General features: G+C 46.5%; 4 protein-coding genes, 1 long non-coding RNA gene and 1 pseudogene across 5 annotated transcripts; 2 read left to right on the forward strand and 4 right to left on the reverse strand.

Moving 5' to 3' along the window:
* Positions 1-468: 468 nt before the first annotated feature.
* Positions 469-5,257, reverse strand: LOC120681448 (plastid division protein CDP1, chloroplastic-like). Its single transcript, XM_039962944.1, has 12 exons — positions 4,821-5,257; positions 4,366-4,479; positions 4,130-4,267; positions 3,511-3,615; positions 3,279-3,401; positions 2,829-3,197; positions 2,661-2,756; positions 2,461-2,586; positions 2,260-2,325; positions 1,440-2,177; positions 1,156-1,349; positions 469-1,059 (listed from the first exon to the last, which is right to left on the reverse strand). Exons 1-12 carry the CDS (start codon positions 5,067-5,069, stop codon positions 975-977), a joined length of 2,403 nt encoding a protein of 800 aa, XP_039818878.1. The 5' UTR covers positions 5,070-5,257; the 3' UTR covers positions 469-974.
* A 642-nt stretch (positions 5,258-5,899) lies between these two features.
* Positions 5,900-9,927, forward strand: LOC120681449 (thioredoxin X, chloroplastic-like). The gene is made up of 3 exons (XM_039962945.1): positions 5,900-6,282; positions 7,700-7,951; positions 9,737-9,927. Exons 1-2 carry the CDS (start codon positions 5,980-5,982, stop codon positions 7,901-7,903), a joined length of 507 nt encoding a protein of 168 aa, XP_039818879.1. The 5' UTR covers positions 5,900-5,979; the 3' UTR covers positions 7,904-7,951; positions 9,737-9,927.
* On the reverse strand, positions 8,982-9,715 carry LOC120681450. The gene is made up of 3 exons (XR_005677873.1): positions 9,308-9,715; positions 9,153-9,222; positions 8,982-9,065 (listed from the first exon to the last, which is right to left on the reverse strand). It is a non-coding gene; the product is annotated as an uncharacterized LOC120681450 (long non-coding RNA).
* A 245-nt stretch (positions 9,928-10,172) lies between the features above and the next one.
* On the reverse strand, positions 10,173-11,030 carry LOC120681389 (pentatricopeptide repeat-containing protein At2g03880, mitochondrial-like). Its single transcript, XM_039962878.1, has one exon. The coding sequence runs from the start codon at positions 11,028-11,030 to the stop codon at positions 10,173-10,175; it is 858 nt and encodes a 285-aa protein (XP_039818812.1).
* A 3,300-nt stretch (positions 11,031-14,330) lies between these two features.
* LOC120681390 lies at positions 14,331-15,531 on the reverse strand (annotated as a pseudogene).
* A 610-nt stretch (positions 15,532-16,141) lies between these two features.
* On the forward strand, positions 16,142-20,226 carry LOC120683035 (dihydroorotate dehydrogenase (quinone), mitochondrial-like). The gene is made up of 11 exons (XM_039965048.1): positions 16,142-16,483; positions 17,076-17,158; positions 17,348-17,671; positions 17,786-18,041; positions 18,407-18,487; positions 18,566-18,673; positions 18,756-18,785; positions 18,906-19,043; positions 19,191-19,228; positions 19,314-19,413; positions 19,809-20,226. Exons 1-11 carry the CDS (start codon positions 16,310-16,312, stop codon positions 19,881-19,883), a joined length of 1,407 nt encoding a protein of 468 aa, XP_039820982.1. The 5' UTR covers positions 16,142-16,309; the 3' UTR covers positions 19,884-20,226.
* The last annotated feature ends 6,473 nt before the right edge of the window (positions 20,227-26,699 follow it).

Here is a 26,699-nt window from a genome sequence, read left to right on the forward strand (position 1 = left end):
AAATAGTTAGTTAATGAGTGATAGTATATAGAGGGAATAAATATGGGGAATGATTGGAGAGAATGAGTTATTAGGGAGGAATCTTTTAGAAGGAAATAGTATTTGGAGGAGTTGACGGGAGAATGGTCCACGACGAACGACGAAGGCGAGGGTGCCTACGGGCTACGGCAATGACCATTGACCGGGATGCTATGAGGTGGAAGATGGTGAGTGAGATCTGTGGTGCTATACTGCTATGCACGGAGCGAGGCATCAAACGTGACACCGTGTCGTCAGCACAGCAGAGTTACAGGTAATAGAACACGACAGTTCAGGTTTGGCAATTGGTCCTGAAATCATCAGCAGATGCGATCATGTGATAGCTTGCGTTACGGGGATCTTATTGTGCTGATGGACCAAAACTCTGGATCCGGTTAGAGTCAACTACTGCTCATTGAGGTTAGCAACACGGTAGATCAAACAGATGCAAGTAAAAACAAGTGTTTTTATTGAGCTGTGAGGCTAACCAGGATGAATGGGGAAGCTTGGAGCTTACAGTCACACAAACGTAACAGGTTAACACTTCACAGCCAGTCAGCAAATTGCATTGTTCTTCGAACAATGGCGGGGCGATCGCAAAGTCAATTACACGTGGGTAAAACTCACACTAAATCACACGAGCTCACACCATAGAGGTAAAAAGGAACAAAGGAATGTGGTATCAGCAGTGGTTAGCATCTGTACTACCAGCAACTATTGTGTCAAATCCTGATGCGAGGAGTCTGGGAAGCTCAACACGAGCAGCTCTAGACTCGAGCATCCTAATGGAACTAAGCTAACTATCGCACGGTAGATCCCAAGGTAACCTAACAGTGCAAGTGCAACTACGGATTTCCATTATGTTTGCTCACCATGTTGGAACTCGATAAAATCAGTACTACCCTGTGACCTATCATCTGACGATTATGTAAGCCTTTTTGCCCAGTTGACTGAAATCACGTCAAGTCCCGGACAGCAGCTTCACAAATTTTCCATGATCCATCATTCTGCCTCTTCAATATGTACTGAACTTCGTATGTGCTGCAATTACAACCATGCAAATATGATCACCATGTTTACCATCGACTCATCCTAGAGCAGAACGCAAAAGAATAATCAACAGCAATGATTTAATACCTGTAATAACTGGGTTTCTTGGGCTGGGAGTCATCAACAAGCTCAGCTGCTTCCTCAAGCACGGCATCAATTTCCGCTGCTTCACCAGCACCAACTTCATCCAAGATTATCTCAGCTCGAACAACATTAAGATTTAACAATACAAATCTCCAATAGCAGGACTGGTCCTTTGCCGATAAGGCTAAATCTTGCCACTGCACCACAAGATTGTCTTTAATAATGCACAGTAAAATAAAGAAAAATATCAATGCATATGAAAACCGCAAAGTCAGAAAGAAACAAACCTTAGATAGCATTGAACCATCGAGAATCTCAGGGAGCATTTCAATTTGATAGTCAGGGCCAAGAGCTTCAGATTTTATGTCTTGCCACTGTTTTACAAGTGCTTCTGCTTCTTGAAGACCCATCTTTTGCTTGTGAACAGCAGTGATATCACTAGGCATTGGGTATTTATCTCTTTCTTCACTATTTGGATAAACCCTATCATCACTCAGCCAAAGCAATTTTGACAATTTTTCGAAATGCTTTCTGACACTGCCGGTGATAAAAGAGCATTCTGGTGCAGATGCTTCATCCAAGGACAACGTGGATGCAGATTCTCTACTTGGGTTGGCATATTTCATGTGCCCGAACTGGAATCTGAACAATTTTAATGTGCCAAAAACAACAAAGCCTAGGAGTGCACTACAGGCAAGCTTTCCCATAACATCTCCAGTTAGTCCCCATAATTCCAATGTTCTGAGAGGATGGGATCCAGGATTGCGCTTTAGGGGAACAGATGTTGTTCCTGAACCATTTACTTGCCTATCCGTTGATGAATGGAGACCCAGGTTAGTAGGTGCAAGTTGCTTAACAGCCTCCCCCAAATGGCTGTTCGGGCTCAATCTTGGGGTCTGCTCCCCTGAAGTTCTGTTGCATGATGATGCACTGGAAGACGGCTGAGAGCTCAGAACTAATCTTGGGGATCCCAGTTTCTGCTTGGAAGTGTTAAGGATGCGTTTGGGAGCTCCAAAAAAGTTGGCCTGTCATAAGAGCCTAAGAGGTTCAGAAACTAAATTACTTCATGGATTGTGCAGGTGATTACTAAAAGTTGTTCACACGAACCAAAGATGGCAGGCAATCTTTTGTATCTGCAAAACGAGAAAGTGCCACATCCTTCAGCCACAGTTCCTGGTTATAAAAAGTTGTCCGCCATGAGAAAGATTTAATCATGATAGATACATTATAACTGCAGAGATGGAGAAAGTCGTATAGAATAGTAAAGCTTATTTGCTCTAAAGCATACAATCAACAGAGGTAACATACCAGTGATTGGTTGACAGTAACCTTGTCACTGCTGTCTTTCTTTTTATCTAACCCATAATTCTTTGAATTTGAACTTCCATTACTCTGAAGCTGCTGAAGCTTTTCAAAAACTGTGGTGACAGTTTCCTGAGAGCTAATAATTAGTCCTAGTAATTTGGGGAAATAAAACTAATAAAAATAACTTGACATAAGCTTATCACCTCTCCAAGAAGATATGAGCAGAAGGATTCCTCAAATTTTAGGTCTGTGCTCTCAGATGCAACTAAACATTCGCAGATAGTTTTAGCTTTCTTGATCTGCACAGAGGTAAAATAAATTTAAGACAGCAACTTCTATAGGCTATGAAGCAGGTGAGAAAAGGAGGGTACCAATTCAGTCTGGCGGGTTGAAAATCCAAATGCAAGGTGGGCAAGCATTGCCACATAGAGGCAGTTGAAGTCAACTACCACACGCTGGCTCTGTGACTCCAATGATCTTTTATTTTTACGAGTTGTAGCCAAAGTGTCCCAAGAAAGTAGATCCACAATTTCAGTGGCTAATAATTTGTTCATTGCTTGACCCAAGAAACAAGGCCAGTCATGGACTCTACAAGATGATTCAACATCAAGGCCCTGTCTAAGCAATTCACAGAGCGCTGCAATAGCCCCTCGCCTGCGTTCAGAATTTTCAGGTGTCTGAGGCAAGCTTAAAAGCTCCAAAGTGCAAGCAGGTGCAAGCTCTTCAAGTGATTCTTCAATCTGGATCACCCAATGAAATAAGTTTACTACATAAATTTTTATTTAGAAGAAACTGCTCAAGTAGAAGTAACAATATTTTACTTGTTCAAGAAGCGGCATCTTCTCCAAAGATGGTTTTCTCCTTAAAAGATATTGAGCACGTGCTAGAGCTTCAAAGCCAAGGGAAACTTTACTTTTCTCAAAGCAGGCTTTTGCTATAGAGCACTACAAAAAAATGCATGAAATCATCTAAATGTGCCAAAATAGGTTAATGTGCATTTTATCAAGCAGGTTTAAAAATGGTTGGGGGGGGGGATCCTTATGCAATTCTTACTTCTGCTAATACCATTGCAAGAAGTATGTCATGAACATAAGGTTTAGAATCAGAGCGTCGTAAAGCCGCCTGACCGATTTCCAAGACAAGCTTTTCTTCTGCAACCTGCAATGATACTGCATATCTTAAAATGATGACAAGCAAATATCCAGTACTGCAAGTGCATGATGGTAAAATAAAAATGCATGTTTAAATTTGATAATTGAAATCCTAACATATCTTTCGTGTTTGGTCCTCAAAGCACAAAGTGCATGCTGAATATACAAACGAGGTACATTCCCTATATTCAGCATGGAAGATTTTTTTTTTATAGTGATACTTTCAGCATTTTACACTACCTGATCTGAAGGACAAAAGTTAGTATTTAAATACACCACACCATGATCCTAAAGATGTTAACCTCGGCATGCCCTCTTGTGACGACTTCAGAGCTTAGGAACATTCAACTAAAGAAATTTGTTCCATTCCTTATTAAAGTTTTAGTTCTTAAAGCATGGTCACTGTAACTACTAAATCACTGAGCATATCTACCAGTAGTGAAAGTCTTAACCAAATAATACCAGCATTAACTTGATAATGGCACATTAGCTTTATGAGAAATGTTTGTGTTATACATTACCTCCTGCAGGACACACAGAGCAGCAGGCAACCAGCTCCAAGGTATATGAAGAGAGGATCTAGGTGGAACCTTCTCCTTTATACTTCCTGCATAATCTTGTTCAAATAGAAGTTTATCTCTGACATCTACCAGCAGAGCCTGATAAAAGGCAGCACCCAAATGATAAACATCAGAATCCTTGCATCCCCTCATCAAATACACATATAACTATATAGTTGCAGAAATCAATCAGCAACCTGTCTGAAAGTGGAAACCTCAGCTGTGTATCCATCTTCTATCCCAGCAATTTTCAACTCCATTGCTGCCTTCACAATCTCATCCTTTTCAGCCTTCTCTGTAACACCTAGAATCTGCATATTCATTTGAAAAGTATGTCAACAATTAATACGAAAGCAGCTGGTCCAATCACTTCTGAACTGATAACGACGAACTATCAGTGCCTGTTCCAAACATTTTACTCTTAAACGAGGGAAGCAGGAAGCACATAAATTACAGATGTAGATTTTAGAAGGCATTGTTTTGTAGTTTTTTGACTTTGAATTACAATGGGAAAATTCCGACTCAATTTGTAACTTGGACCGGCAATGGGCTGAACCAGATCAAGCGACGATCAGTACAACAACCGAACGGGAACGACATTTCCAAAATTGCGATCGATAAACAGACCAGGTGACTCAAATTATTCATTCACCTGATAGCAAGTGACGGGGATCTCCACCATCGGCGCAGCGGGAGCCTCCTGCCTGCTGCCCTCGGCCGCCACCGGCGCGGCCTCCGCCACCCTGGCACGCACCAACCCCGCAGCCGCCGCTCGCCGGCCGCCCGCCAGGAATCCACTCGCCGCGGCGGACGCATTGCCGTTTCCGACCCCCAGACGCCGCGTCGAGACCGCCTGGTGGAGCGCCGCCGCGGCCGCAGAGGCCACCGTCGGCATCACCATGGTCGGGCCCGAGAACCAACCCTAACCGGAGGCCTCAATGTGCGGAGCTTTGGGGGTGTGGGAGGTTTTTGTGGGGGATCGGGGTGGGAATAAAGCTGGAAACGAAGGGAGAAAAGCGTCAGCGAGGAGGAGGAGGGGAGGGAGGAAGCGTCGTGATGGCGAAGCCGGAGGCCGGAGGGTGTCCGGAGGGTTGCGCGGCGATGGATCCTGCTTTCTCCGTGGACTTGGTCCATGCGCGCTTTGTAGACGTGGCATGGTACATGTTGGACAATTTCAGCTGCTGACAGTGACATATTGTTTTCTTGGCCTAGCCAGGCAATTTCATTTTCCATTGACGCGCTTTTATGAAAATGTTAATAAAATGGGTACATATACTTTTGAATTTATATGGAAAACAGGCAGATTTTTTTTAAGAATAAAACAGGCAGCTTGGATGTAGTGCCTTGGTTCATGCACTGAACTGGTCCCTGATCCTAGGGAAGGCACGAGTTAACAAGATCCATACAAAAAAGTCATTTTCTCAATGTCGAGAATCAGCTTACATTGTACTAGTAGTAGGATTGTTTTTCCTAGCTCATAGAATTTCTCCTATGAAAAAAAATCTTCTTCGGTGGACGAAAGATCACATCTTATCTTCTGCTCACAGTGGCACATCTTCCTCCGCCAGAATTTCGGGAGGACGTTAGTCAAACAAACAGAGCGGAACGGGCCGCTCGCGTTCCGTTTCCCCTGCAGTTTTTACTGGGCTGGGCCGAATCCCCCGCGCCTCAGAGGACGAGGTGGGGGGAAAAATCCGCCCTCGCCAGTCGCCAGCCAACAAATCTCTCGCCCTGCTACTTGGCACCTTCCAGAAGATTCCTCCTCCCCTCACCACTTGTCGGCATCGCGCTGCCTGCGCTCCGCTCCGCTCATGGCGTCCACCCTCGCGCCCACACTCCGCTCGCCGTTCTCCTCGGTCCCCCGCGGGACCCGCCTCACGCCCACGCTCCGTCTCTCGCCCGCCCGGCCCGCTTCGGCTGGCTGCCGCGCGGCGCCAGGCCGGCACACGTGCCCGCGCGCGCGCGCTCGCTGCGCCGCGGCCGTGAAGTTCATTGCGCAGGGCGAGTTCGCGGCGGAGGTGCTGGAGTCGGAGCTGCCCGTCCTCGTTGACTTCGTCGCCGACTGGTGCGGGCCGTGCCGCCTCATCGCGCCCGTCGTTGATTGGGCCTCAGAGGTATACATTACTCTGCTACTTGCCTGCTTCTTAACAGAAATGTTCATACGATGGCCTTGATAGATATGTTAAAGGATTGTTTTTCCCTAGATATAATGAATGATGAAATGTTTAGCAATTTCATAGAACTAGGGAAGATGTGGCACGTATTTAATTTTTCTTCCATCAAGCAATGATGTTATTAATTTCTTTTCGAAAATAATACATCTTTTTTCCTTCCATAAAACAATGATGTCAATTAATATCCTTCCAAAACCATCAAGCAGTGATGTCATTTATTTTTCTTCTAAAAATAATACACGTTTTTTTCCTTCCATAAACAATGATGTCAATTATTATCCTTCCAAAAAAAATGACGTGAATTATGGATTAACTTATGTGCAAAGAAAAGTATGTGTATACTAAAGGAAAGTAATACGTTAATACACGCCTTTATTTTCATTCCATAAACAATGATGTCAATTATTATCCTTCGAAAAGAGAAAATGACGTGAATTATGGGTCAATTTATGTGCAAAGGAAAGTATATGTGCGCTAAAGAAAAGTAATATGTGGGTACACCAGGTGGGTATAAGAAATTGATGGTGTAAAAAGTAATAGGATTTTGGCGAAAAACATTGACGAAATCAATCTCCCCCTCCCTTTCGTCAATCCTTTTGGCCTGACAAGTGGGACCTCCGTGAGGGGTACGGTGGGCCTAATCTTGGTGAGAAACGTTTTCAATTGTTTCAATTTTTATAGTATAGATTTGGCACATGTTCGGTAAAATGCCAATTAAAGCCACAATTCCTTGACAAGATCAAGTGGCAGCCCCATAAGAGATAAACTGACATATGAGATCAAGTGGCAGCCCCATAACTCCATAAGATATAAACTGACATATGACATAATATCAAGTGGTAGCTGCAATATAACATTTACAGTTTGTTAGTTTGGTTGTGATAAGACTCCATAGGCAAGATGTTTTATACGAAAGTCAGCCAATCATGTTTCAGTTAAGTCTTCCATTTATTTTCTACACCAATTTAGAGAAGTATCACACTATGGTTAAAGTCCTTACGGCTTTAGGCTAACATTACTTATTGGAAATCAAACATGTAACACTATGTTATCCTAGCCTGCAATTACAGTGTTTATTTACTGTCACTCCATAGCCTGTTGTTTTGGCTATTGCGAACAACCTCAGACTAATTGACTAATGTGCAGAGATATCCATGTATGCGAGACAAAATTTCTCTCTTTGTTTTTAACAAAGGCAAACTACCCTATTTTTATTTACTGGAGGGAAACAAGTAGTTCAAAGGATATGTAGGAAGTTTTTAATATGGTTGTTCAACATAATGATTCTTATAAGAGGAAACGTCATGGTATATCATCAGAATTGCCAGCTTTCATAAACTGAAATTCTGTGAAGCAGGAATATGATGGGAGATTAAAGATTGTCAAGATTGATCATGATGCAAATTCTCAGTTGATTGAAGAGTACAAGGTTTTTGGTCTCCCAACACTCATTCTCTTCAAGAATGGGCAAGAGGTACCAGGTAGCCGAAGAGAAGGTGCAATAACAAAAGACAAGTTCAAGCAATACCTGGAGCCTTTCTTGGCGACAACTGTAGCTTAATATCAGTGCCCGCAGTTTAAGCCCTCAGAATGTCGATGGCATTGGCTTGCGCAAAGCAATGTTTTTAAGGCGGTAAGGCGAAGCGCGGCGACTCAGCCCTTTGAGTCAACTAGGCGCTTAAGGTGCGCGGCGAGGCGACGCCATACAGATGTCCTAGCATGTAGGAAAAGAGCAGAAACATACCTTGATGGTGCCAATTTTCCAGCTCTCTTCTTTCCAATTTCTCTTACTTGATGTAGCATGTACTTGCAACATGTTGTGAGTGATAATGAATGTAAGAAACAAGTTATAATGCAATTAATTAGCTATGTAAATATGGATCAAGTGTACCTTGTTCTTGCTGATGATTTGTGATCTCTTTTATTCTCCCAAGCACCAAGCTAAAAAAATAGAGAAATTTAGCAATATGAGGTCACAATCCACAATAGTAGTATATGGGCAAGTTCACAAGTAGCATAATGGGTAAAAATACAGCATAAGTAACATCAATACATCAGTCCATAAACTTAGATACTAGTGGGATAATTTGCAGCATAAGTAGCATAACTTAGATACATCAGTCCATAAAAATACAGCATAAGTAACATCTCTCAAAAGCCAACCCCAGCTCAAAAGACAACCCCAACTCAATATCCATCATCAAACTCATCATGGTTATTTGCAGCTTGCAATCCTTCCATGCTTTCTCCACCATCGGGAGGAGCATCCTCAGAATCTGTCACATAAGCATCATCATGTGGGTCTTCATCTTCTTCCTCTTCATTGCCAGATTTTGGATTGCCAAACGGATCAAGCTAGCACAGTTCTTTCAGAGAAGAAAGAAGTCGCATATGTGACATATCACATATATAAAGCTGCATCTAGGCCAGGAAGGCAGGAACATATAGTAGGTTGACTTTCGGCATAAGAAGAGTATTGTTCAAGGGAGCTAATACTTGCCGAAGGTGACAAATACCTACAACTAATAGTCTAATAGACAAAGAAATTCAATGCAGTGAATACATATATCATGATGGGAGCAGAAGCAATGCAGGTGTAAGAGGTTACTGCATACATGCATGGACAAAGAAAAGGGGGGAGACATAAAGAGAATGGGAGGGAACCTCTTAGTTGGGTGATGTGCAACCTTCGGCAACCTGCTTTACAACCTGGAGTCCTGGACCTATTATCATCCAGACAAAAATCTCAGAAAACAAAGCAAAGCAGAGTAGCAAAGTGCAGAGCGAGGATGGGAGCAGAAGCAGAGTACCTGTGGCTTGGGCGCTTGGCGCCTTGGTCCTAGTCCTGGGCTCCTGCCTCCTGGGCTCTTGCCTCCTGCGCTACTTGGTGGAAGGCGGAAGCAGCTGGTGAGGAAGCTGAGAGGAGGAAGGAAGGGAGCGGAGAGCGAGGAAGGGAGCAGAGTACCTGTGGCTTGGCGCCTTGGTCCTGGTCCTCGGCTCCTGCCTCCTGGGCTCCTTGGTGGAAGGCTGGAAGCTGCTGCTGGTCAGGTGCGCCGCGCCGCCGCCAACCTTCAGGTGCTCCGCCGCCGCCAAGCTTCAGGTGCGCCGCCGCCCTATCCTCTATGGCCCTATCTGAATCTCAGCTCACGTTTTTTTTTTGCGCGGGTCATGTACGCCGCGCCCTTCCCCCGCGCGGGTCACGCTTTCCCACGCGCTCCTCCCGCGCTGCGATATGGCATCGTCTTCTACCCGTGAGGCGTCCAAATTCGCCTTTTACCGCCTAGGCGACGCCTAACTACGGAAGTCGGACGCCATATCGCAGCTTGGTAAGTCGAGCGCGACGCCCAGTACATGGAGAGCGACCGGACGACTAGGCGACGACTTATTAACAGAGGCGCAATGCATCGGGAATGTTGAAGAATCCCTCCTTACATGAGCAACATTTTTTTAGTTTGTAATTAACTACACCATCTTGCTTGACTATGTATGATTGTCATTGGCAAATTTAGTATATATAAAGAGCTGTGATGAGTATGTATCAACTAATTTTAAATGACTAATATTAAGCAAGTTCATTTTATGATATATTTGTGCATACAGTGGTTTGCTGTTTCCCAAATTGTATGGATGATACAAATGATCAAAGTGCAGCTCAATTATGTTAAATTTTGGTCAAATACAAGCCACTTCCCTTCACCAGTGAGGTGTTTGCAGAACAGCAGAAGCCAGTCCACTCAGATAGAGATGATCAAAGTACCTGATTCTTTCTGTAGTCTGATGCTCCCAGGTCAAATGCAGACCCAGATGCTTCTATTCCACTGAACAGAAGTTCACCTGATACAAGCTCGGTTTCTGGCGGGCTTGGATTGAAACCATGAAGATCCAGGCACCTTCATGATGTCTGTATCTTCCATGAGTCCTCTCAGCTTCCCTGCACTGTCCCAATTGTGCTGGTCGGCAAGCATGTTGGATAGTAACATGTATGTCGATGGATCATCCTTTTCGAGCGCAAGTGCATACTCTGCAGCTCTCCTGCCTGCAGCCTCGTTGCCATGAAGGCGGCAAGCACCAAGCAATGCCTGCCAGACCAGAACCCCTGGCCGGACTGGCATCCTTGATATCAGCTCTTCAGCCTCCTCGATACGGCCTGCTTTTCCGAGGAGATCGACCATGCAAGCATAGTGGTCTTCGCCAGGCTGAACACCAAACCTATCCTCCATGGCGTTGAAGTATATCCAACCTTCATCCACAAACCCACCTTGGCTGCAAGCGTACAGAACACAGATTAATGTGACATAGTTGGGTGCCACACCTTTCAACAGCATGTCGTCAAACACCTCCACAGCCTCGCGAGCTAGACCGTTCTGCGCAAAACCCATGATCATCGTTGTCCAGGAGATAACTGGCCGCTGTTGCATGGACAGGAACACCTTGTAAGCACAGTTCACTGACCCACACTTCGCATACATATCGATGAGTGCATTGTTGACGCCAACATCTGCGTCATCTCCTAGCTTGATCACATATCCATGAACTTTGCTTCCTTCATCCAGATCAGTGAGACTTGCGCAGGCATTAGCCACCGTAGCAAATGTGTAACTGTTAGGCATAACTCCATCCAGCATCATGTGATTGAGAATGCCAATTGCCTTCGCGGGCTCACCACAGTGTAGGCAGCCAGCGGCCATCTCTGTCCATGACACAACATCTTTGCAGTGAATCTCTGTGAACGCTCTGGTGCCGTCAACCTACGATGCATCTTGCGAACCCTCACGTATCAGATACCGATACTCCTCCGATACTTACGGGATACTGATACTCCTCTGATACTTGTCGGACAAGTATCAAATAGTTTAATAATATTTAAATAAATAAAATAATATCGATACTTTGTCGACATATTTCCGATTCTTTCCCGACACCTCAAAACATTAACCCCTCATTAACTGTGTAAATACACCATCTATACACGTGAGACCTTTGAGATACCTTTGAGTTTGACCTTGATGGTGGTGCTGATTTTCTTCAGCAAGCTCAACTCTCGCTAGACAAACCAGCCATAGAGAGTATACTAGATGATATAGGGGCTCTCGATCTATCTGATACTGCAGGAGCTCCACCACATAACAATTAGATTTATCATTTGCATACTATTTTTATATTATCATACTATGAAATATGGTCGTTTTGAACTAGTCTGGAACATTTTTATATATATTATATATATATATTCGCGTATCCTTTTTAGAAAAATTACGTATCGGAGTATCGACGTATTCGTATCCAAGTATCCGGGTAACATAGCCGTCAACTAGGCACTTGCTCTTCATATACATGTCCACCAAAGAGTTCCCCACATAGACATTGCCACCAAAGTTACTTGGTCTTAACCCCTCTTAATAGTGCGACCTCTACAAAACTATAAAACCTATACTAACCTAAGTGTACTTCTCAACCTTGTGACACTTAGAACTAGAAAGATCCTTAGTCTTGTTATATACTTGAGTTGGATACCAAGATCGTCTTTTTGAATAATGAAATTGAGGGGCCTCTTTAACATATGATCCAATGAGCGATAATAATTCATTAAGCTGCACAAACTCATTAGTCACAATAATAGTTGTCATTAATCACCGAAACATACCTAGAGGGCCTAGATGCTTACAGCTTGACTACACTATTTTATATTCGTGAGCTCTCCTTCATGGATTGTTTGCTGTGGTTGCCTATTACAGGCTGCTTGGCCAGGTACAGCACGTCACAAAAAATCGTCTCCTCCTCCTGTCTCCCTCTCACCCGCGTGCAGCGTCGGGTGACGTGGGATGCGGAAAGAGGCATGCGCTCTGTCGCTTGAAGGCAAACGAATCTCGAGAATGCGGCTGCAGGCCGACGATGGGAGCCGTTTGATGCTTGCGGCCTTGCAAGGCAGTATGCACGTGCGCGTGCATGCACTTTCTGTAGACGGTCGGAATTAGCATAACGATTTCATGATAATAGACCGACGGTGCAATGCAGGGCGATATCTCTACTATAAGCTAGCACTAGTGCAGGCACATTTGTTCGGACGGCACCGGCTGCTTTGCTTCGTGCAGCGCATGGCTACGGGCGTTATGGAACTGCAGTTCGGCTGCAGGAGAGAGATAAAATTCGGGCGCATGATGCTTCAGGCGGCGATGGCGAGTATGCGCGTGCAGGCGCAACCGCGGGGGTCGGGGTGAATTTGGGAAGCTCAGCTGCATGTGAGTTTGATTAGAGCGAGTTCGGCATTTTGTCCGTTAGGTTCAGCCTTGGAGGTTTGGGCGATGGTGGCGTCTGCAAGACTGCCCTTCTGTGCCGGGTTCAAGCTGCACTTGACTTCAGGCTATGAGCTATGCTACAAGCTGAGGATTTGCATAATGGTGTATCTGCGAGATGCTTGTGTGTGAGTGATCTTCATGATCTTTGTTCAGAACTAACATGCCTAAGGCAATGACAAGATCGTTTTAGCTGCCAGCCATCATGCACGTGGCACTGCACAAACAAAATTCCACCCTTTTTTCATGCCCTTATATATTACTGACGTAAAGTCAGCAACATGTCCCGTGTCCATGTCGATCATGGAGATCAATTTAAGTATACGACTTATTAAGTTTAGCAAATTAAATCTTCCAATTCAATGCTTGGATTCACAGATCTAATCTACTAAAAAAAATTTATACCGTGCTGCTTTATTCAACGAACGGATTCGAAGCCTGTCGCATAGGACAGTTCGGCAAGGCCGGGGCCTGCCTGCGTGATGACGAGTCGGAGCAGATCCTATCGCTGGCGACGTTGAAGTAGTCGACGTCGTCGAAGTAGCCGATGGCGTGGACGACGGCGAGATTGCCAGCGTCGAGCTTGATGACGACTCCTTCGGCGCATGTAGTCGATGAAGAGCGGTCGTGCTGATAACGTGTTGTAAAACACGTCGTCAACGGTTGGATCTTCTCCCTCTTACGCCTCTCATGATAAGCACAAGAACACAAGTAGACAAAATACAATGTAGGTAGAGCTTCTTTTTATTCCTCGTATTGATCATTTACAATGAAGGTCTCCCTCATATATATATACTCCGACCTATGACTAGAGTTTTGGTAAGAGGCCACAAGCAACCGGACATGGACTAGGACTTCTAGTCCTCCTTTCCTTCTATATGCAGTCCAGTTGTTTTACAACAGATTGGAATGAGATTATTGGAAGACTGCAAAGCAACTACCCAATAATCCTAAAATTGCTATTTTGATATTTCTCAAAACCAATTATTGAAAAATAATTATTGAAAAAATGCTGGAGATGCTCTAGTACGCTTGGCGCCACGACACTGACGGGCAGGACGCACGGCTTCAGGGCTGCAACGGCCAGCGCGTCGGAGGCTCGGAGCCGAGCATGGACAAGTATTGGTGCCCGCTGAATATAATGCCTTGTCGGTGTTGTGCCTTACTGCGCTGCCTCGCGTCCGACACGCACCAAATCTTACACTGTAATCTGCTTTCAAGCAAGGCAAGAAAGCATTCTTCAAAAAAGAAAGGCAAGAAAACCTGAAAACACCGAACTAATCAAAATTTGACAATAAAGTTAAGGCTGGGATGCGATTAGTACATTCAATTGGATCTGATTTTTATTAGAAAAGTGAGATGGTCAACTTCCAAGAGATAGAAAAGACATGCTTGGTCGAACAGTATCTGCAGCTATACGGCCGCACAACGATCACGCATGCAGGCATGAGTACTCAATGTCAAGTGACGATTCCAAACTGATACCATTACGGATACATACACCGTGAAAGCCATGAGTTCCTACAGGAGTTCTTTTCCTCATTGTTTGAGATCTGCATCGGACTCTCTCTCTCTCTCTCTCTCTCTCTCTCTCTCTCTCTCTCTCTCTCTCTCTCTCTCTCTCTCTCTCTCTCTCTCTCTCTCTCTCTCTCCCACTTGATGCCCTCTACGGCTAGCTAGCTAGTTGATCACCGATCAGTGGAGCAAAGGGTTGACGACTTGACCGGCGAAAACCACGAGGCCGCTGTCCTCCTCCATGAAGAAGAAGAGAAAGGGATGATCAGCGACAAAGTCGACGATGTGATCGTCCGGCATGGCGCAGCCCATCATCGATTCAAGCTTGGCTGCAGCAGCCACGGTCCCTTTCTCGTTAACATTGACGAAGCAACTGGTGGAGCACGGATGACACGGCCACCTTCTTCTGTGGAGAGCCCAGCAGCATCGCCGAGGAGTCAGCGGCAGGGTGAAAAGGCAGGTCAAGCCCGAGGTCACGCAGCAGACGTGAGGCCTCCACCTTGAACGACACCTCGAACTTGGGGATCTTGAGCTCCCCCACCGTGACAGGCCGCTTCGGCAAGATCGTCTTGTGCAGCAGCGCCGCCGGGTTGGAGCTGATCTGGCGCACGAGGCCAGCCAGGCCGTCGCGCTCGTCGGGGAGGTAGATGTACATGGCGAACTTCCGGCCGGCGCCACCGGTGCAGTAGGGCATGCGCAGGACGTTAAAGCCAGGATGGCAGCCGATGTCCATGAAGGTGTGCAGGTGACTCCCTGTCATGAAAGGCACGCGGACGGCGGCGTCGGGGGAGACATGGAAGATGCCGTCTTGGGTGAGGCGCGGGAAGAAGGGGTTGTACCAATGTCCATTGAAGTAGAGCGAGTTGGCGAGGACGACCACCGTGCTGCCGTCGACGGAGCCCTCGCCCTCGCCCTCGCCGAGGAGGTTCTCGACGAGGCCGCCGGTCTCGCTCCTAAACCAATCGTTGATCTCGGCTCTGGCTGCCGCGGGGTTGTCACCGAAGGCAATCGTCCTCACAGCGGCTTTGAACTTGGAAGCGGCCGCATCGGCGAAGGCGGGGTTGAGGAGGAGCGCGGCGTCGACCCAGACGCCCATGGCGCAGCGGACCTCCGGAACCCTGCCGCCACGATCGGCGAGGACGTCCGCGACCACCTTGGAGGCGAGCGCGGCGTGCGCGTCGGCGCCGGCGGGGCCGAGGAAGGCGGCGATCTGTTCGCGGGCGGCGCCCGAGGCGCCGGAGGCGAGTAGGGAGAGGACGGCGTGGAAGGAGAGCGGCGAGAAGGCGAGGTTCGCGGGCTCGTCGGGGCTGCCGAGGTGGCGGAGGAGGCGCATGGAGAGAGCTACTTGGTCCCTTACGGCGGCATCCTGCCCGTGCTCCATGCTGAAGCAGTGAAGCTATCCCTAATCCTACCCCGACTCCCCGAGCGAGAAATTCGCTTCGGGATTTGGGAAGGGAGGGGAGACCGCCGGAGAAATGGATGTGGCGGCGGCGAGCCGACACTTCTCCGGGGAGCTAGGTAGGTAGGACCCTCCTTTTCTAGTGTAGTCTCCTACCAGTCTGTGTTTAGATTCGTAAAATATTGGTAAAAAAAATTACATCCCACACTGTAGTATATTATAGTATTTTTTGTTTGTTTGTGGTAATTGTTGTCCTATCGTGACCTAACTAGGCTCAAAAGATTCGTCTCGTTGTGTACATCAAAATTATGCAATTAGTTTTTTTATTTACCACATTTAATGCTCCATACATGAGGTAAAAGATTTAATGTGATAGGTGAATAATGAAGTTTGGAGAGAGAAATTTTGTATCTAAACACAGCTAATAAAACGACCAGCTTTTGCATCATCCAGTCAGGGCTCAAGTATGGGCTTTGCATCATCCAATCTGGGCTGAAGTCGGTAACCTGGGCCAAGCCCAAGATGTTATATAGGCCAAGTGGGTTGAGACACGTGAAATATCTCATACCTGGGTCGGACTCCGACCCAACTCGTGTCCCTGTTCCTTGCCCGCTTAAGCCCTTGAACCCCCCTCCACCTTCTGCTTGCTCCCCACGCCGACCGTCCCCAACACCTCGCCGCCACCGCCGCCCTACTCGGGCTCCACCAGCCTACCGAGTACCGACCTTCCCCCGGGCAGGCCTCCCTCCCGCCCTCCCCCATGTCTTCTTCCGCCGTGGCGCGCTTGTGGCGGCGCTCTCTCCGCGACGTCCTCCTGCGCGGCTCCGCGTGTCGCGGCGGCGCATCCGCGCGGCCGGCCAGCACGGCCTCCGCGTCCGGCGCGGCGGCGGAGGCCGCAGCCGCACCGAAGAAGGTGCCCCCGCCACCCCGCAAGGTAACGCCCCCGCCCCCGCCTCCACCATCTCCTCGGCATTTGGACATACACGTCACGGGCAGTGATCTTGCTGAGCTCCCGCGTTGCTTTTCTAAATAAAAGCTGCTTAGCATGAGGAGCAATGGTTTTAGCATCTGTAGACTGTAGTCTGCGTGCTGCTTATGTGCTTCTTGCTACCTTTAGCGAGCTTTTACTTGCTTTGCTTGATGCTGCTGACTCGTTGCATCTTTCACGCCGCCTTAAAGCATTGCATCTAAGGAAAAAATGTCTTTTATTAAACCTTTTTGCCACAGTTGTCTACAATTTATCTGGCATGATGCGATACCAAGACTAGCTATGATTCGTAATTTATGTGTCCCAGGATAATAGCTCTGATTCATAATTTGTGTGTTTCAGAACGATAGCTTTGATTTGTAGAACGATAGCTTTGAAAAATATGCGATCTTTCCAACAATATTAATGAACTAAAACAACTTAATAAATTGATAACTGTGAAAGATCTTGTATGAATTTGATTTCTGGACTGACTCTTCTATGACCTTCTTTTGTGTTTTGCTTCATTAATTTGTTTTGTACTCTTACCATTTGGCAGGGAAGGCTTTTAACCGGGGCTCTGATAGGTTTGGCCATTGGTGGAGGTGCTTATGTGAGTACCGCTGATGAAGCCAAGTTTTGGTGTGTGATACTGAGTTCTTGACAATTACTTCTCTAGAACTATTTCTAAATTTATTATTTGGAAGTTCATGGAAGCTCCCCCTTATATGCTTGAAAATATGTGCCAAGTGGTATTTTTAAAAGCGGATTTAACTATTTAGCATGATTAATTGACAAAGTCCCTTTGCTAAACCCTTACTGATTGTGCAGTGGCTGGTTATTCAAGTCGACAGAACTCGTGAATCCACTTTTTGCAATGCTAGATGCAGAGTTTGCTCATAGTTTGGCTGTTAAAGCTGCTGCCCACGGATTTGTTCCAAGAGAAAAGAGACCTGATCCGCCGGTTCTCGGGCTAGAGGTTTGGGGAAGGAAGTTTGCGAATCCAATTGGGCTTGCCGCTGGCTTTGATAAAAATGCTGAGGCTGTTGAAGGCCTCTTAGGCATGGGATTTGGCTTTGTGGAAGTTGGCTCTGTGACACCGCTTCCTCAAGAGGGAAATCCCAAGCCTCGAATTTTCAGATTAAGGGAGCATGGGTAAGTAATGTGTTTTGTTATTGACATTCAAACTGTTCCATGTCAATCAAGATCCAGAAATTCAGAATGGTTCTAATTAGTTGCTTGTGTTGCTGTTTTCTTTGTTTCCTTCAGTGCCGTAATCAATCGATGCGGATTCAATAGTGAAGGAATCGTAGTTGTTGCTAAGCGTCTTGGGGCACAACATGGTAAGCGGAAGATGGAAGAAACTTCAAGCTCCACGTCTCCCTCAACCAGTGACATAAAGCAAGGAGGGAAAGCAGGACCTGGAATCTTGGGAGTCAATCTTGGCAAAAACAAGACTAGTGAAGATGCTGCTGCTGATTATGTGCAAGGGGTTCATACATTGTCACAATATGCTGATTACTTGGTATCTGTCCTTTGCACTTACTAACTTCACACTACAGCTTTGGTACTTTTGGTTTCATACGGACTGTAGGTTCAGATAAGTATACTGTGTTAGAATCAGAAATTTTGCATCTTTTATGTTATGCATTCTCATTTAGAAGCCTATCAAATAGAGAAACAGATGGCTGATTTGGGCTTGTTGGCCTGTTCATTGGTTGAACAGTCTTAAGTGCATGATTGAGAAGAGACCACTCAATTACACTTTGGTTATGTTGTTTTGTTAATAAAGGATGAAATATTGTGAAGTTTGATGGCCCTTGGGTGGACAGTATGTTTGGACCTGATTTAGTTCTGACTTCTGAGGCTAGTTTTCTACTCTTACTGCAGGTCATAAATGTTTCTTCCCCAAATACTCCTGGTCTTCGCAAATTGCAAGGTAGAAAACAACTGAAAGATCTTGTTAAGAAGGTATGTAGCTGTCTTAACTGAAGTGCATCTTCTCTATGATTGCATGGGAAATCTGTATCACTTACACTGGATTTGCAGGTGCAAGCTGCTCGGGATGAGATGCAGTGGGCCGAAGATGGTCCTCCACCATTGCTCGTGAAAATTGCACCAGACTTGTCTAAGCAGGATCTTGAGGATATTGCTGCGGTGGCTTACTACCTTAGCCTTGTTCTGCAAACTTGTCTACCGTATAATCAAGAATCTTATGCCTTTTCTTAATGTTTCTCAGGTTGCTCTTGCTCTTAGACTGGATGGTCTGGTAGGTTCACAATTCTTCCACAACTTATGGCACTGATAGCCTAATCTTATGTAACTTTCACGCCTATCTGTACTTCTCACTTATATTGGTGCTAATCTATATCGATGTTGTTGACCACAGATTATATCAAACACTACAGTTTCCAGACCACCACCTGCAGATACACATCCATTGGCTCAGGAGACTGGTGGATTAAGTGGGAAGCCTTTATTTGACTTATCTACTAACATTCTCAGGGAGATGTATATCCTTACACGAGTACGTGTGTTACCCCTGTTGCTTTCGTAGAACTATATCTATTTGTTTAAGCTTCTTTGCACTGCTCAGCAAATGTATTCCTTTACCAAATAAAATAGCTGTTTATTGTAGCCCTTTTGATGAACAACTCTTGTGAATCACTTGCAGGGCAAGATTCCCCTCATAGGCTGTGGTGGTGTAAGCAGGTAATGGGATTTCTGTATTTACTTCAATTGTTTTTGCACCTTTATTGCACAAGATTTAAATCAAATTTATTATGTATAATTACAGTGGTGAGGATGCATACAAGAAGATCCGTTCTGGAGCTACTCTTGTTCAACTTTACACTGCTCTTGCCTATGGTGGTCCAGCTCTTATACCTAGAATAAAGGTTAGTATAAGTTAAACATGATTGTTGAATATGAAGTGCATTATTTTGTTCTTAATTCAAAGTTTAAATGCTGTTTTTGTTGTTAATCTTTGAGGATGTATTTTCCTGTAGTGCCCATCTAATGTATCCTGCACTTTAGAGTCACGTCTCTTTATTCATTGGCCATAAGGCAAAGGTAGTTTAGGAGACAAACAGATTTAGTTAATGCAAATGAGATGTAGTTTTGAGGTATGTACATATAAAAAGAACATAGTTTTTCTTTTGTTGGTGTATTCTCACTGTTTTACTGGAAACGATTCCAACTATCCGCTCAAAATAGTTTTTTTTTATCTTATGTTCTACTTACTAAGGAATCATTCCTAGTTTGATACTAATAGATCATTTGACATGTTCAGGCTGAGCTAGCAGAATGTTTGGAAAGAGATGGTTTCAAATCTGTTCAGGAAGCAATTGGGGCAGATTTCAGGTGATCCTAGCAGATTACTGAGAAGACCTGAATAACTTAGTTATTCCGTTAAGTTCATATAATTCCATTGAGATGAGAAGCAAGCAACTTTTCTGTAAGCATGCTCGCCATTTTCATTTGGCCAGTACTTGAAAAGAAACACCAGGTTGAAATTTTTTTTGGGTGAGTGGTACTCATTAACTTGAGTAATGGGTTGCTATTACGTGCGTAAGATGGAGCCCTTTCCCTCTGTTCGAGCAAGTTGTACAACAGATTTTGGTTATAATATGTGTATATTTCGCGGTGGCCTTTTGAAAGGTACATCTTGGTTTGATGCATGAGGAGTTCAGAACGGTTTTAAAGTTCCACGATTTCTGAATATAACAGTTTGCCTTTCTTTTTAATTTCATGACGGATATATTTGATAAGTATTGCACTGTATTATCATGACTGCATGTTGTTTCCTAAATGATAAAGAGTTCCATACTTGTCAGCTGACACTGATTTTCCGTTGGTTCTTGTCGCAGCTTTGTGTGTATGCACCGTATATGAGCATATTTTTTTAACTTCTAAAAGGAATAGGGACCAATTCTCTCCCTGTCTCTTTTGGAATACAAGACAAATACAAGAAAAGTTAAAACAAGATTACCAGAAAGGAATTCCTATGATCGATCTTTCATTACATGCTCAAGTTCCACTATCATATCTGAAATTAGTAAATTTTCAGATCATCAGTCATCTTTTAGTTCTGGTATTACAGGATTTCGGAATGAAACATATGTACACCATTATTGTGCAAGTGCCCATACCTGAGTCTCTTGAAATGTGCCTCTGTGTAAGTCTATGTAAACATCAAGAAATCTTATGTTAGTCATCCTTCAGTTGAATTAACTCATCACTCATTAGATGCACAATCATATTATATTATCTAGAATTATAAAATGGAGCAGACTAGCTGCCATCGTTTGGTTGCTCTCTTATCACTGGATATTGTGATGAAATATTTAAATATCATGATTGTGCAAGTGCCCATAATGTCCCGGTTAAGTCATTTGAAAGGCTCCCATTTACAAGTCTAAGGAAACATGATGGAATGCATCATGCATCTTTCTTCCAGATTTGAGCTGACCACCCCTGGTGCTTGTGCATGAACAGAATCCTTGATGCCATCTACAGGGTTGGTAAGGTGTCACGTTAGTTGTTGCTACTCCTCACACACGGCCATCACCAACTGTTTATTTACTACAAATACTGTGAGGTCTAGTGGCCTTCTGGTGGTTGATAGGTTTAGTTATCATTGAGCACTTGTCATGTACTCATGTTATCGCTTACTAATCGCATCCTCGAGCCCCACACAGCAACGAACCCGAGCTTTCTTTAGTCCCCATCCATTTGTCGCCGTTTGAATTGATGCTGCTTGTTAATCTGAAGCCGTGGCACGTCTGCATCAACCAAGATCGGTTGTATTTACATGGGCTCTTTTGCAGTTTTCTAGTGCTAATCTTTCAGGCCGATAACGTAATGTAACTCGGCGCTACGATCATAATCCAGTTCAATGCGTGTAACCCAGTGCCATGTTCTGAATATTTTACCCTCAGTGATGGCGTCTTTTCTGTGTGGGAATGGAGCACCTGCTCCTCTCGAGTTGTCCACGAACTTTCCTTGGCTTTCAGCCGCCCTGATAGAACCTGGGCCATTCGCCCATTCTGCATCGTGGCACACGTGACAGGTCTCTGTGCGCCTTGTTGATCGCCACTTGTTGCGTGCGTTGGTTGGTGCTGCCGGGACTGGGCTTGACTCCTCCGAAAGGCGTCTCTTGTAGTATTTTTTTTTCCGAAACAAACCAGGCAGGAGAGCTGCCGATTATATTAAAAAGAAAATGAAAGCACAGATTGAGCAATACAAAAAAAAAGAAAAATGCAACAATCCAACACCAAACCTCTCAACAAACATATCACACTACTCAACACACACCGCCAAACATGAAGCTAAAAATCCAGACAATACGCACGTCTCTTGTAGTACTCGTACTAGTCTACATTGCAGTCGCTTGGACCGAACAAAACCATAAACAAGTTGAATTTTTGGGGCCATGGAAAGCATCCGCCAAAGATTCTTCGAGACAGCATCGTCCAAAAGCAAGCTGACGACCTCATGCCATGAATCCTGATGGCGGCATCAGTCTGAGTGGCGCCCTCACCCAGGTCGTCCGGCCTGTTGTTTCGTTTTCTTCCTGTGCTTGGACGAGAAGCAACTGTCGACCTGAATTGCTCCGGAACGATGAAGCTGCTTCTTCCAGAAAGCAACTTGCACTGTAGCGAGTGTTGGAGATTGTGGCATTCTATGCTTTTAACCAAAAACATGGAATTGAACAGTTCTTAGATTGATGGAGGTCGAAGATCGAGATATGGAATTGCTTTTAGCCAGTAGGGACAGTGTTCGCAAGCAAGCATGAGGCATCTTTTATCTGATCTTGAGTTCAGTTTAATTCAATTCAGTTGGCTTCATGATTGAACGCTGGTACAGATGTCAAGGATTTTTTTTTTTTGCATCGTTGGCAATTTCTTGAGTGCCCCTTTTTAGTTGAAGGTGTGTGTTGGTCAACTCCTGCTTCATGCTTGAACTACAAAGTTTTTTTTTCATTTCTTTTCTTTCTCTTACTGTAAAGAGACATAGACCTGGGCATGGGCTGCCCGACCCGACGGACCCGACCCAACCCGCCCGAAAATAGCCCGACCCGACCCGACCCGAAGAGTTTGATGGGCGGGCTCGGGTCAAAATTTTTGACCCGGTATGACTGACGGGCCGGGCACGGGCTAAAAATTTTGACCCGAAACCCGAAAAACCCGAAGGAACCCGACATTTTACATAGGCCCGGCCCGACCCGACCCGAACCCGACCCGACCCGACTGCCTGTCGGGTCGGGTGCGGGCTCAATTTTACGGCCCGGCCACCGGGTCGGGTCGGGCACGGGCCGCTAGAAAAAACACCGGGCTTTTTTTGGCCCGACCCGAACCCGACCCGGCCCGGAGGATGCCCAGGTCTATAGAGACATGATGCTGAAACCTCAGCTCGGGGTTGCATGTTCTGTGCATCTCTTTCAATGTTTTTTCTTTTTATCGCAGCAGAGGTGCCTAGATCATTAAACGTTCTTGCAGCTTATGCTCATGGTGGGCTCGGCCGGAGCTAATAAGGATACTTGGGAGAGCTGTAGCATGAATTTTTGTGAAATCTGAAATCATTTGATGCGCTCGCATTATTCCACGGTTGGCCGCTCGCCCGTGCGGGTGTTGGACGGGGAGGTGGTGGCAGCCACTGCCGGACGCGGTCACCATTGCCGAGTTCCCCGGCAGTGACGGCGAAGCTGCCATCCCGCGCGCGGATTCGAACGCCGGAACATAAAGCCGGGATCGCACCAGCGCGGAGGAGAAGTAGCGTTGCTGCCGGTGGCGGAAAACAAGGCGGTCGCTCGCGGCGGCGCGGCGCGGCGCGGAACGCGGGGGGAGCGAGGCCGGTTGTCGCGGGCGCGGGGGTGAGCGCCGGTAGACGTGGGGTAGCGCCTTGATATGGCGCCATGTCGCGTGACCGGCGGTGGCGAACAGGGACAGCGCGCCGCCGGCGAGCAGTGCCAGCGGCAGGCATCGAGGCCACCGGGGTGGACGCTATCTGGTTTACCGTCCACCCAGACCTCAGACGGTATTTCATTTACCGTCCGGGCCTGGGTCATCTGGGCCGCTGGCTATAAAACGTGTGGATAGGATCGACCCGACCAGGACTTGACCGACGGCTAAGCCGTGCCGACCAGGCCGGCGCCGGGCCTCTTGGCTTGCCGCCTTGCCGGGTCGGTCGCTAGTGGCGACAGGGATTTGTGCTCACCAGCTGTGCGCGTGCGGGGACGGGGACGGCGACGGCGACGGACAGCCCGGATAAGCTATGGGTTGCCCCTTGGACAGCGATCGCCCAGCTCGCGCGCACAAATCCAACTCCGGCAGTCCGGCTGCTGCTGCAGCTCCTCAAGTGGCCGGCTCGTCGTGGAAGCTCGCCGCACTGCACGACTCCTGAGTCCTGACAGCCCCGCCATGAAAATGACCTGTCCTGACTCTGTTGGCTAGTAGACCGCGCAGGATCCGCCCGTGCCGGCCTCCCTTCGCCATTGCCGCGCGCATCGGGCGGTCGACGAACACGGAACACTAAGCTTAGCGATTACTCGCCCAGCTGTGCCCCTGTTGCCCATCAGTCGCCGGGTCCAGCTGCTACGGAACCATTGCATCATATTTGCCGCTTGGAGTTCATGTAGCTAGCAGAGCCTCTACGACGACGACCAGGCGCGTGACGGCTCACGGCAAGCATGCTGGGCTACAAGCACTAGTGCCACGACCTACTTGCCGGGCAGTCGCCGTAGCCTTCTTCACTGCACTTGCAACGACCAGACTACTGTGTACTGCTAATCTGTTGATCTGTTTACTGTTGATTGCTTTGTCAGGTTTCAGTTGTAGTATCAGGTTGTGATTTCGTTTTCCTTGCGTCACAAATGGGTCGTTTGCTTCACGCAAAGTCCATTGGGAAAAAAGCTAGCATTACCTTCTGCTAATGCTCCCAAGTCCCAACCCAGCAGCAGCGGCATTCCAAATCCAGATGCTGCTGGCATTAGTAAAAGGTGAATGATTAGCGTAGCCAACCCCACATGCGGCAGCGCCAAAACGAGCGGCTCGGTGGGCAAGCAAGGAATCGGAGCACACATGCCATGATGGCGCGCGGAGCAAAGGGGGGCCACGGCCAAGCCGACGGCGCCTCGCCATCCGCCGGTGGCCGGTCCACCCAAAGAGACCAGACCAGACCAGACCACCATGCTGATGCCGGCGACAGACCTCGCCACGGCTTGCCATGGACGGGTGCGCCAGCGTTCAGTTGAGCAGCAAGCATCTTGACGCCGAAGCATGCATCGTCCATCATCCATCCGGCATTTTCCTCCCAATCATAGCCCTGCATCATCATCATGCCGGCAGGATCCGATTCGATCGATCCGGCAGCAACGCAGAACGAACAGACCACTGAGATATCGACCGAGGCAAAAATCTCGTTTTCTAAACGCCTGCAAATCCTGCAGGGGCCCCCGCGCGCAAAAATCTTTGAATTTCAAATTCAGAGACCTTGACTTGTGAACGCGTTAGCATTACCCTTGTTGTCAGCTGTCACCACTCACCACTGAGCCGTGCTTATCCCGGAACTTTGCTATGCCGAGATCCATTGGCACGACCATCGCTTTCACCGTGATCTTCTCCCATCAGCACAGTGACCTTGAATTAGTAAACATACCAGACCAACAGCCAAATTAAAGCTACAGGAGGATGAGTTCGTTCAATGGCGTGGATTAGTGAGTGGTAATGATGATGGCGATGGTCTAAAGAAGAAGAAGAAGAAGAAGAAGAAGAAGAAGAAGAAGAAGAAGAAGATGGAAAGAGAAGGGCCAGGCCATGCACGATTGCACCGCCCATGGAAAGATAAGAGCCCCACCACCATCCGCTTTTATCATCACCATAGTTGTTGCTCCGCGCCCAAGTGATGGGGATGCCTGCCAGGGCCCATCAAGAGTTCGTCAGGGCGCAAAAGCACGCCCTCCATTATAGTACAAGTTTCGAATTCGAATTTGAAAGTGATGTGCGCTTAATTTGAGGTTAGATGCATGGTTTCTTGTATATTATATTTAGTACCGTCGTTGATTGCGATCGAGTTCATTATTATTGTTCTGGTCTTTTGGATGCATGCGTAGTGCTACTGTTGGTGCATGGTACTAGCAAGCCAGTCTCACTTTTCTCACCCAAAGGGGTGCTCATTAAAGCTTATTTGAAGGCTAGGCTGGCTTAAACTCAAATCCTCCCTGATGACTCACCCAACCTGAAGGCCAAGTGGAAATGAAAATTTAAGTACTAAAACAAATTCGCAACTTGTTTTTTTTTTAAAAAAATAGATTGCAGAACTATTATCCAATTGCAGTTGGACCAAATTACATGATCCACACCACTAATTGAGGCCAGAGGATCAGATATTTCGAATAAGAGCTTTAGTCTGAACTGTAGCTTATTCTTGGGTGGTTCGAACTATAATTTTAAAAAAATAGCAAGGGAATAATGCACGGGCACGTTTGATCCGATCGTTTATTTGCGGTATGCATGCATCAAGTGTTGTTTAATTAGTTTAGGAGAAGCAAGGAATAAAGCAGGCTCTGAAAGCAAGTCTGAAGAGAGCATCAAGGAAAGCCACACCTCTGTTGAACTGGACTGTACGGAAGGGAACCAAACTCGGGTGGTTAGGGTTCGAGTTGGAACTTTGGAACATTGTTTAACCGAGCAAACCCCTCACTAACAATGCTTTTGTTTTAACAAATGCGTGGACAGGCCGCGGGGGTGCTCGATCCTTTGTTAAAATGGAGTAAGTACTGTAACACCCAGGTGTTAATCACCATAATTTACACTAACCACGACCATTAAAGTAAATTGGCACGATCAAAACCGAGGCCAAAAACTTCTGCTGGCAGATTGACCCGGACCAGTCTGACCGGTATGGGCGACCGGTCTGACCGGTCGAACCCGAGTTGGCGGTTTTGGGCCCCACAACATTTAAATCGCTCTCCTCTCTCTTCCAACGACTCACTCATCCCCTCAGCGCCCCGTTCCTCCCTCTCCCGAGCTCCCCCTCCCTCAAACCCTCACTCCCAAATCCATCCTCTCCATTGGATTCCAAGGGCGGGGAGAGCTTCAAATCGGTCAAGGATCATCTCCTCCAAGTTCTCCTCCATGGGGTGACGCGGGATTCGCGAGTTCTTCGTGGGGGAAGGAGCCAT

Source organism: Panicum virgatum, chromosome 7N, assembly GCF_016808335.1.
Source record: "Panicum virgatum strain AP13 chromosome 7N, P.virgatum_v5, whole genome shotgun sequence".
Taxonomy (NCBI): domain Eukaryota; kingdom Viridiplantae; phylum Streptophyta; class Magnoliopsida; order Poales; family Poaceae; genus Panicum; species Panicum virgatum.